The sequence below is a fragment of the Musca autumnalis genome, unplaced genomic scaffold, assembly GCF_047663935.1.
Source record: "Musca autumnalis isolate F117 unplaced genomic scaffold, ASM4766393v1 scaffold_4, whole genome shotgun sequence".
NCBI lineage: Eukaryota > Metazoa > Arthropoda > Insecta > Diptera > Muscidae > Musca > Musca autumnalis.
The window spans coordinates 226,122,128-226,132,212 of NW_027411977.1; the positions used below are offsets into that span (position 1 = coordinate 226,122,128).

General features: G+C 38.3%; 4 protein-coding genes across 5 annotated transcripts; 2 read left to right on the forward strand and 2 right to left on the reverse strand.

The window, feature by feature from the left end:
• The first annotated feature begins 29 nt into the window (after positions 1-29).
• Positions 30-2,666, forward strand: Prp3 (pre-mRNA processing factor 3). Of its 2 annotated transcripts, XM_073984256.1 has the most exons (3): positions 30-339; positions 407-1,676; positions 1,746-2,666. In XM_073984256.1, the coding sequence occupies exons 2-3, from the start codon at positions 563-565 to the stop codon at positions 2,495-2,497; spliced, it is 1,866 nt and encodes a 621-aa protein (XP_073840357.1). In that variant the 5' UTR covers positions 30-339; positions 407-562; the 3' UTR covers positions 2,498-2,666. The 2 variants fall into 2 exon arrangements, with proteins under 2 accessions (XP_073840357.1, XP_073840355.1); XM_073984254.1 differs by having other exon boundaries at positions 30-1,676.
• Mtr3 (exosome complex exonuclease Mtr3) lies at positions 2,506-3,795 on the reverse strand. The gene is made up of 4 exons (XM_073984260.1): positions 3,581-3,795; positions 3,396-3,513; positions 3,018-3,334; positions 2,506-2,957 (listed from the first exon to the last, which is right to left on the reverse strand). Exons 1-4 carry the CDS (start codon positions 3,690-3,692, stop codon positions 2,680-2,682), a joined length of 825 nt encoding a protein of 274 aa, XP_073840361.1. The 5' UTR covers positions 3,693-3,795; the 3' UTR covers positions 2,506-2,679.
• A 286-nt stretch (positions 3,796-4,081) lies between these two features.
• Positions 4,082-9,488, forward strand: Blos3 (Biogenesis of lysosome-related organelles complex 1, subunit 3). The gene is made up of 4 exons (XM_073984261.1): positions 4,082-4,236; positions 4,555-4,609; positions 4,664-4,753; positions 7,701-9,488. Exons 1-4 carry the CDS (start codon positions 4,165-4,167, stop codon positions 7,943-7,945), a joined length of 462 nt encoding a protein of 153 aa, XP_073840362.1. The 5' UTR covers positions 4,082-4,164; the 3' UTR covers positions 7,946-9,488.
• Positions 7,963-9,633, reverse strand: Rad9 (cell cycle checkpoint control protein Rad9). Its single transcript, XM_073984257.1, has 3 exons — positions 9,492-9,633; positions 9,039-9,411; positions 7,963-8,978 (listed from the first exon to the last, which is right to left on the reverse strand). The coding sequence occupies exons 1-3, from the start codon at positions 9,523-9,525 to the stop codon at positions 8,015-8,017; spliced, it is 1,371 nt and encodes a 456-aa protein (XP_073840358.1). The 5' UTR covers positions 9,526-9,633; the 3' UTR covers positions 7,963-8,014.
• Between the last annotated feature and the right edge of the window lie 452 nt (positions 9,634-10,085).

A 10,085-nucleotide genomic window follows, 5' to 3' on the forward strand; every position in this document is an offset into this window, starting at 1 on the left:
AAATTGTAAAATATAACAATAAAAAATGGTTTAAATGAATAACGGCAACATAAAGTAAACAAAAATATGGATATTTACTGTAAAAAATTATTGGTATTAAAATTCTGGTAAATATTACGAAAAAAATTTACAACTGCCATAAATTTCTTCAACGCCGTCACTGTTTCGATCTCGCCTCCGCTGTTTCATGAATGACATTACTCTGACGTTTAAAACGTTTTCGCCAGGAAGCTTCATTCTGATCTGACTGATTTGAAAAAACTCTTGTTGGTGGCTTTCTATTTTGTCCATATTACATTTTTGTGGTTTTCTATGCCATTCCCATCTCCCATATGATTGGTAAATAAGTCTTTGATCTATTATCAGGCCATATTAATTGTGTCAAATTATGTCCTATTCGCGTAAGGAGATTGATGACTTGCACGCTGATATCGTGTCCCTGGTGGCGACAAAGGCAAACATATCCAGCAGCGAGGAACAAAGCAATGTTGTAGCTTCCATAGAACACTGCCTCTACAATGGCTATGAACGTCGACGGATTTGTGAAAAATTGGAAAAATACATGGAACCGAAATACTCTGCTCGTTTGGTTGATAAATTACAGGATCGTTTGGATGAATATAAGCGAAAGCAGCGCAAACGAGCAGCAAATGAGTCGAGTGAAACGTCATCCAAATCTACAGCTGAGGGTGGTACGACGGAAGTTGCAAAGAAATCACGTTTTGATGTAGTTATACCGAGCGCCAATGGGGCGGCGGCGGCTAAAGTTCCAGTTCCAAATGTGGCAGCAGCCGGAGCAGCAGCAGCTTTACCCGTAATGCCTCCCTCATTGATGGCTGGTCTGGGAGGAGCAACATCCTCGCTCAACAGTAATCAAATAAAACTAATGATGGTTAATGCCCAGCGGGAAATCGAGGAGAGGAAAAAGGCTTTAAGTCAGCTAAAGGCCAAAGATCCCCTATTGGCTTCATTGCAACATCCTCCACCCACAACACCTCTTATCAATCAAAATTTAGCCAAGGTTACTAGTGAAGCTGATGAAAAGGCCAAGAAAATTGCCGAATTACAGGCACAAATACGTGCCAAACTTTCCGGATCCTTGGGTGCATTGATACCACCCATAACACCGGCAGTAACTGAACGTCCCAAACCTTTGATTTTGGATGAAGATGGTAGAACGGTTGATAAAAGTGGTAGGGCCATTAATATTCCCACAGTTACACCCACCCTTAAGGCCAATATCAGGGCCAAGAAACGTGAGGTTTTCAACAAGTCACAACATCATACCGATAAAACCTCAACACAGGATGATACCTTGAAATTCTTTGATGATCGAATAACTCTAAAACCGGGTAGCCGTAATAAACGAGCTTTGCGTTTCCATGAACCGGGGAAATTTCAACAAATGGCCGAGCGTATGCGTATGAAGGCCCAACTGGAACGTTTGCAAAATGAAATATCACAAATTGCTCGTAAGACGGGTATAAGTTCGGCAACCAAATTAGCATTAATAGCACCCAAACAGGATACCCCCGACGATGTACCCTCCATGGAATGGTGGGATTCGGTAATACTTACCAATGACCTGAACACCTTGGACGAGGAGGGAAAAATTAAGATACGCCAATCGGCAATAACAAATCTTATTGAACATCCCACACAAATGAAACCTCCAAGTAAGTACTTTTCCTTCTTTCTTCAGTTTTGTGGGATTTAAGATTTAATTGATGTTAATTTCTTCATAGATGAACCTTTAAAACCGGTATATCTGCCGGTATTTCTAACCAAAAAGGAACGCAAGAAACTTCGTCGCCAAAATCGACGTGAAGCCTGGAAGGAGGAACAAGAAAAAATACGTTTGGGTCTAATACAAGCCCCCGAGCCCAAATTGCGCATATCCAACTTGATGCGTGTTTTGGGCACAGAAGCTGTCCAAGATCCCACCAAAATCGAGGCCCATGTACGCGAACAAATGGCCAAGCGGCAAAAGGCCCACGAAGATGCCAATAATGCTCGCAAACTAACAGCCGAACAGAAAAGTGAAAAGAAGATAAGAAAAATCAAGGAAGACACATCATGTGGAGTGCATATCAGCGTCTATCGCATTCGAGATTTGCAGGATAATGCCAGTAAAAAGTTCAAGGTGGAAACAAATGCCAAGCAGCTGCACATGACCGGTACCGTGGTGTTGTTTCGTGATTGTTGTGTGGTTGTCGTGGAGGGTGGACCCAAACAACAAAAGAAATATCGACGACTAATGTTGCATCGTATCAAATGGGATGAAGATATGGTCAAGGGACCCGACGGCCAAGAAGTTCCTAATTCCTGTGTTTTGGTGTGGGAGGGTACAAGCCAGCGACGACACTTTGGTGAGATAAAATTCAAAGTATTTCCCATGGAAAAAATGGCCAGAGAATTCTTTCAAAAACATCAAGTTGAACATTATTGGGATTTGGCATATTCAGGAGCTGTTCTGGAGGCATCGGCTGATGAATAAAAATCACGTTTTTAAGTTATTGAAATTGTTAAAAAAAATCAAATCAACATCATTTAGGCTACTATTTCAGGGAACCACAAATAAGCAAAATCATTCACGTTGTTAACAAATGGGATGATACAAAAAAAAAATAAAAACAAACAAAATTGTCGAATTTTTTCTTTCGGTATTGGTTGCGTGTTTTATTTATCATCTTCATTATTCTCATCTGCCTCCTCTTGGGCGGCAATGTGCTGTTTAACTTTATTGACAAGGACATGTTTGATGGTATCCAACATCCGTAGATTTATGGCCAGCGAATGGTCACACATCCGCTCTAGAGTCGATGGCAACAGATAGCCCTTTTGAAAACACTCTGAAATTTGTCCCACACTCGATAAGCTGGCTGTTACCAAAACACCATGTTCCTCGTTAGAGTTATCACAACCAGGCAGACTCCTTAGCAGTTCTTCCACTTCAGCTGTGGGGGGGAGATGGTTAATTAAATTATTGAAAATTATGACATTGTCTTACAACCCACCTGTTGGATTAACAAATTCCTGGCCATTTAGTACACACACTGTGGAGGATGTTAGCAAATCATATGTGGGAATACCACCCTCAATGAGGGCGGCACCACAACAGTTGATTGCAGTACTCAAGGCACAACCATCATCATCGATTATCAACACCTTTATTTCCAGTTGAAAATTGGCAAATTCATGCCGGCATATCACTGGCTCCAAGGCCTTTTTCAACGCCACACTCATAAAGGTTTCTTTGCGCGCCACAACATCCGTATCCATGGCAGCAAAGGGGGCATACTTTACACTGCACAATATAATGCCCAGGGTACCGCTGCAACAGAAAATTTACCATATATTCATATTTCCTTATGGTAGAAGCATCATTTACATACCTTCTGTTGTTAATTTTGCTTATCTCTTTGGGCGGTTCAACTTGGGCCATGACTTTCGTATTTCCATATTCCATATATGCTGATCCTTTTACATTGGAAACGGCGCCAACTTTAATAACTAAAAAACCGAAGAATATTAGTTTTAATTACTCTTCATGTAAACAATTAAGTCTGGAGCAACTTACATGTAGGTCTGGGTTCCAATTCCAAAGTTTTTGGTATTGTTAATCTATCGAAAAGTTCCTTGGGATTTACTCGAGGAGTATAACTTCCAAAAACCACACCGCTTTGAGCCATTTCTAAGATTGTTTGTGTTCCAAAAAAACTCCCGTCAACAACGTGCCTATTTTTGTTTTGAAATTGTTTAGAGATGACACCACCTGTTTCAAGTTTTATCGATAATTTATCGCGAATCTATAAAAAATTAATGAGTTTAAAAGGTTACCAGGCCACTTAAAAATATGATTGCCAACCGACAGCAGTTTAACATTTTGTTGACAGCTGCTTGTGAAATCGGGTAATTTAGGAAGAGAAACAGGCAGGAATATAAAAACTTTTAAAAACATAAAACTAAATTAATTTAATTAACTCATTTATAAAACAATCTTCAAGAATTTGTTGGCTAAAATTATCAGCTGCAACGGAACGTCTTTGAATTTGTTTGGTTCACCAATGTGGTTCATTTTAGTGAATACAATTGAACTCCTTCATGTAAACATTGAAATAAATAAACATTCTATGAACATTCATTGAAATAAAAGAAAAAACAATGAACAATGATATTGTGCGTGGAGAAGCCTCTGAATCTGAGGACGAATTTGCAGGTGCAGATTTGAAGAAGGCAAGTGTTTTCATTATTCTCTCTCCCTTGAAACTGTGGTAAAGAACCGGATGGATTCCATTCCATCGGGCTGAAATTTGCTTTCCTTGGGGAAGTCCATACTTCCCGAGATATAGGTCTTGACATTTTACTTGGGTATAGTTTTGAAGCTTATGGAGTAAGCCCATAAACAATGTAATGGTGTTAAAGAAAGACATTTCTGAAATGTCAAGACCCATATTCCTTCGGGAATCTTTATCTATGATAAAGATTTCAGCCTTATCCGAGAGATCTCCCTAAACGAGAATTGTCTCTAACCTCTTTCTATGTTTTGTATAGAATATACTGGCAGCTGAATTGCCCGGAGAAGCTTCGGAAACATCATCAGATGAAGGTAAGTAGAACAAATTCAAATTCAATCTTTTATATATTTGCCTTCCCTTTACAGATCTTTATGATAAAAGCTTGGAGATCAATACTGAAAATCGAAGCAATTTGGATACCATTTATTCGAATAATTTACTGCAAAGAAAGCTAAGTATGTGTGAAATACATACAGAGGACCCTCACTAGTGGACAGCCGATTTAGTCCGCTTCAACATAACGGGTCTTCTATGGAAAAAGGGGACATCAGAAGTGTTTCTCTCAGGAATATGAGACATCATAGAATATATTCTATAGAATAGATCTCCCAAAAGGTCTTTTATAAAGAAGGAGAGCTCATACGAAGTCTCATAAGAGGTCTTTTATAGAATAGGAGACCTCATAAGAGGTCTTCTATAGAGTAGGAGACCTCATAAGAGGTCTTCTATAGAATAGGAGACCTCATAAGAGGTCTTCTATAGAATAGGAGACCTCATAAGAGGTCTTCTATAGAATCGGAGACCTCATAAGAGGTCTTCTATAGAATCGGAGACCTCATAAGAGGTCTTCTATAGAATAGGAGACCTCATAAGAGGTCTTCTATAGAATAGGAGACCTCATAAGAGGTCTTCTATAGTATAGGAGACCTCATAAGAGGTCTTCTATAGAATAGGAGACCTCATAAGAGGTCTTCTATAGAATAGGAGACCTCATAAGAGGTCTTCTATAGAATAGGAGACCTCATAAGAGGTCTTCTATAGAATGGGAGACCTCATAAGAGGTCTTCTATAGAATAGGAGACCTCATAAGAGGTCTTCTATAGAATGGGAGACCTCATAAGAGGTCTTCTATAGAATAGGAGACATCATAAGAGGTCTTCTATAGAATGGGAGACCTCATAAGAGGTCTTCTATGGAATAGGAGACCTCATAAGAGGTCTTCTATAGAATAGGAGACCTCATAAGAGGTCTTCTATAGAATAGGAGACCTCACAAGAGGTCTTCTGTAGAATAGGAGACCTCATAAGAGGTCTTCTATAGAATAGGAGACCGCATAAGAGGTCTTCTATAGAATAGGAGACCTCATAAGAGGTCTTCTATAGAATAGGAGACCTCATAAGATGTCTTCTATAGAATAGGACACCTCATAAGAGGTCTCCTATAGAATAGGAGACCTCATAAGAGGTCTTCTATAGAATAGGAGACCAAATAAGAGGTCTTCTATAGAATAGGAGACCTCATAAGAGGTCTTCTATAGAATAGGAGACCTCATAAGAGGTCTTCTATAGAATAGGAGACCTCACAAGAGGTCTTCTATAGAATAGGAGACCTCATAAGAGGTCTTCTATAGAATAGGAGACCTCATAAGAGGTCTTCTATAGAATAGGAGTCCTCATAAGAGGTCTTCTATAAAATAGGAGACCTCATAAGAGGTCTTCTATAGAATAGGAGACCTCATAAGAGGTCTTCTATAGAATAGGAGACCTCATAAGAGGTCTTCTATAGAATAGGAGACCTCATAAGAGGTCTTCTATAGAATAGGAGACCTCATAAGAGGTCTTCTATAGAATAGGAGACCTCATAAGAGGTCTTCTATAGAATAGGAGACCTCATAAGAGGTCTTCTATAGAATAGGAGACCTCATAAGAGGTCTTCTATAGAATAGGAGACCTCATAAGAGGTCTTCTATAGAATAGGAGACCTCATAAGAGGTCTTCTATAGAATAGGAGACCTCATAAGAGGTCTTCTATAGAATAGGAGACCTCATAAGAGGTCTTCTATAGAATAGGAGACCTCATAAGAGGTCTTCTATAGAATAGGAGACCTCATAAGAGGTCTTCTATAGAATAGGAGACCTCATAAGAGGTCTTCTATAGAATAGGAGACCTCATAAGAGGTCTTCTATAGAATAGGAGACCTCATAAGAGGTCTTCTATAGAATAGGAGACCTCATAAGAGGTCTTCTATAGAATAGGAGACCTCATAAGAGGTCTTCTATAGAATAGGAGACCTCATAAGAGGTCTTCTATAGAATAGGAGACCTCATAAGAGGTCTTCTATAGAATAGGAGACCTCATAAGAGGTCTTCTATAGAATAGGAGACCTCATAAGAGGTCTTCTATAGAATAGGAATAGAATAGGAGAACTCATAAGAGGTCTTCTGTAGAATAGGAGAACTCATAAGAGGTCTTCTATAGAATAGGAGACCTCATAAGAGGTCTTCTATAGAATAGGAGACCTCATAAGAGGTCTTCTATAGAATAGGAGACCTCATAAGAGGTCTTCTATAGAATAGGAGACCTCATAAGAGGTCTTCTATAGAATAGGAGACCTCATAAGAGGTCTTCTATAGAATAGGAGACCTCATAAGAGGTCTTCTATAGAATAGGAGACCTCATAAGAGGTCTTCTATAGAATAGGAGACCTCATAAGAGGTCTTCTATAGAATAGGAGACCTCATAAGAGGTCTTCTATAGAATAGGAGACCTCATAAGAGGTCTTCTATAGAATAGGAGACCTCATAAGAGGTCTTCTATAGAATAGGAGACCTCATAAGAGGTCTTCTATAGAATAGGAGACCTCATAAGAGGTCTTCTATAGAATAGGAGACCTCATAAGAGGTCTTCTATAGAATAGGAGACCTCATAAGAGGTCTTCTATAGAATAGGAGACCTCATAAGAGGTCTACTATAGAATAGGAGACCGCATAAGAGGTCTTCTATAGAATAGGAGACCTCATAAGAGGTCTTCTATAGAATAGGAGACCTCATAAGAGGTCTACTATAGAATAGGAGACCGCATAAGAGGTCTTCTATAGAATAGGAGACCTCATAAGAGGTCTTCTATAGAATAGGAGACCTCATAAGAGGTCTTCTATAGAATAGAGACCTCATAAGAGGTCTTCTATAGAATAGGAGACCTCATAAGAGGTCTTCTATACCATACAGGACAATCATGAGTAAAAATTCCGTATGGAATTTCAAATTTTTAAATTATTTTCTTTTCGGAAAAATTCCGGGGGAAATATTCATAATTGCCCTGATATTGTCCACTAATGTGAGGAATCCTTATGTAGATTCTCGTCTACTGCACTTAATACATTCCACATTTTCTCATTCCAGTTGACAATAACCTAAATATCTGGCGCAGTCTAAACACATTTGTCAAAAACCTTGTCACCCCTGCATCCAAACAGTTATTGGCAACTGATCAACTCTTAATAAAATCCCAAGTATCGATGCAATCAGTTTTGGTAACCCTCAATCAAACCCAGGCAAATGTAAAGAAATTGTATGAGAAGAGTGATGCAGTGTTTACCGCCAATTTTATACCAACAATTAAAATACCTCCCAATAATAATAACTGAAAGTAAGCAAACATTCCTTATTTTTAAAAAAATATATATAAATTTCTCTTTTCATAATTAACACAATAATTAATCTTCAGTATCGGAGTTGGGAACAAATACCTGACTATTCGGTGAAGGTTCTTTGGGTACATAGGTATTTTCAAAGCAACGTGAAAATATTGAACGTAATTTAGGTACATGTTCCCGTTGCGGAGATTGTGGTATGGTATCGTTATCATCGTCATCGGAATTTGCCTCATTTTTATTTGATTCAGTACTGGCAAATGTTACAAAGACTTCACTTTCTCTTACTGTGGGTAAACTACTCCGGTTATGTGTAGGATTATCTTCTGCCATTGCTGCGGCCAATAGAATATCATCTTGATCATCATCCATTTCAATGTCCTGTTGGGTTAGATTCCGTGCCACATCTACAGACTGCAATGTTGTATTATTACGATCATTATTGTCGGTGTTAAAGCGAAACAATGTTGAATTATTACTAAGTGTTGTCTCTTCGGACAGTCTCTTTTTATTCGAGTGATCCTTGTCATTTATTTTGGGATTGCTGTGTTTCCGTTTTTGGGCGGCGGCGACGGAGGCAGATTTGGCGAAACTACTGTTTGTACTGGTGGGTTCATTAACCTCCGACTCAATACACTCTTCACACATGCTTACATCATCAGTAAGAACCGTAGTCATGACCAAGGTACACTCAATCAAGTCTGGTTTTTTAATTGTAACAAATATTGGACCACCAGCCTCATTAAAATTCAAGGTAATTGATTCACCTATGCTTTCGGCAAAGAGCAGAAATGATCGAAATTCCTTTAAACTAAAGGTCACATTTGATTCTTCGTGTATACTGTAGGTATCGAATTCCGAAGGACTCAATTTTAATTTTGAACGCATGAATTTGTCATTTACCCTTGCTCCTTCAATGTAGTTTTTGGCCGTCAAACCATTACCCTGGGCTTCTAGGGTCACCTCTACCTCGGCAGCATTGAAGTTGTTGGATATGTCATTGAAGATTTTATGGGAACCCACAATCCTATAAAAGTCATTTTAGCCTTACTTATTAGACTACTTTTTATTATAACATTTAACTTACACATTTGATGTATCCTCCACTGACACCGCCGCCGTAACATTCTCCTCATCCATTATGGAGATTAGCACATTTTTCACTGTTTCCAAACGACATTTAAACTGAACCTGCAGTTTTGACTGCTCTGTAAGTAAACGTATTTCGCAACGTTCAACCTGTTTCATATTCTTGAACACTGCCAATATCGCCTTCATGGTTATCTTACAATAACTTCCATCCTCAGCATTGAAATGTTCAAAGAAAATACGATTGAATCTAAAAGTGCCCATTGCGGATTTTGCAACATTAAATGTACGTAGCTGTAAACCATTTTGATCAGCTTCCAAATATAAATCCGAACCAAATTTGGCCAAAGATTGTATTGCCTTTGCAATAACTGCAAAATAAAGAATGTAATTTGTTAATATTTTCATAGATTTTATGTGAATAAAAATAAATAATCCCAATGGAAATTACCTCTTGCATTACCACCTTCCAAGGAACACTTCATGTTTTGCTGCCAAACAAATAAGGGATATATAGGGTCAAATTATGGCACAATAATCAACAACTTATTTTGACAGTTCACGTTCAATCAGCTGAGCCGATGCATCTACCTTGATAATTGTGCCATGCATGGCGCAAACCAGAACAATTTATAGGGTGATACTTAACTAAGTACGTAAATTTTTCTTCAAACATTGTTTCTGTAGTAGAGCTGGCAAAAAATCGATGGTACTATCGATAATATCGATTATTATTAAAAATTCAATATTGATAGATAGTTTTGCCTATCGATATTATCGGAATAAAAATCCCTAACCAGAAATCCATTAAAATAAATAGAAATTTCGTTGCTTTTCGGTTAGTCCCGGGTCACACTACAGTAATTTCATTGAAATTTTAATATGAAATTATGCGTCTCTAGATCGACGTCCATAGTAGAGTAAAATCATAAAATTGCTGTAGTGGGGAATTCGATTTAAGAACACCTAATTTCATGAATTTTTTTAATGAAATTCACGCTAGTGTGGACCGGGACTTATGTGTGTGTAAGAAATTTAGTCCGTA

Coding starts and splice junctions, on each gene's coding strand:
- Prp3 (XM_073984254.1), top strand. CDS start 389: ATGTCCTATTCGCGTAAGGAGATTGATGACTTGCACGCTGATATCGTG. Junction 1,677..1,745: donor CACACAAATGAAACCTCCAA/GTAAGTACTTTT, acceptor ATTTCTTCATAG/ATGAACCTTTAAAACCGGTA.
- Blos3 (XM_073984261.1), top strand. CDS start 4,165: ATGAACAATGATATTGTGCGTGGAGAAGCCTCTGAATCTGAGGACGAA. Junction 4,610..4,663: donor GGAAACATCATCAGATGAAG/GTAAGTAGAACA, acceptor TTCCCTTTACAG/ATCTTTATGATAAAAGCTTG. Junction 4,754..7,700: donor TTTACTGCAAAGAAAGCTAA/GTATGTGTGAAA, acceptor TTCTCATTCCAG/TTGACAATAACCTAAATATC.
- Mtr3 (XM_073984260.1), bottom strand. CDS start 3,692: ATGGCTCAAAGCGGTGTGGTTTTTGGAAGTTATACTCCTCGAGTAAAT. Junction 3,335..3,395: donor AGCAAAATTAACAACAGAAG/GTATGTAAATGA, acceptor TTTCTGTTGCAG/CGGTACCCTGGGCATTATAT. Junction 2,958..3,017: donor GGAATTTGTTAATCCAACAG/GTGGGTTGTAAG, acceptor TCCCCCCCACAG/CTGAAGTGGAAGAACTGCTA.
- Rad9 (XM_073984257.1), bottom strand. CDS start 9,525: ATGAAGTGTTCCTTGGAAGGTGGTAATGCAAGAG. Junction 9,412..9,491: donor GGAAGGTGGTAATGCAAGAG/GTAATTTCCATT, acceptor TTTATTTTGCAG/TTATTGCAAAGGCAATACAA. Junction 8,979..9,038: donor GTGGAGGATACATCAAATGT/GTAAGTTAAATG, acceptor TGACTTTTATAG/GATTGTGGGTTCCCATAAAA.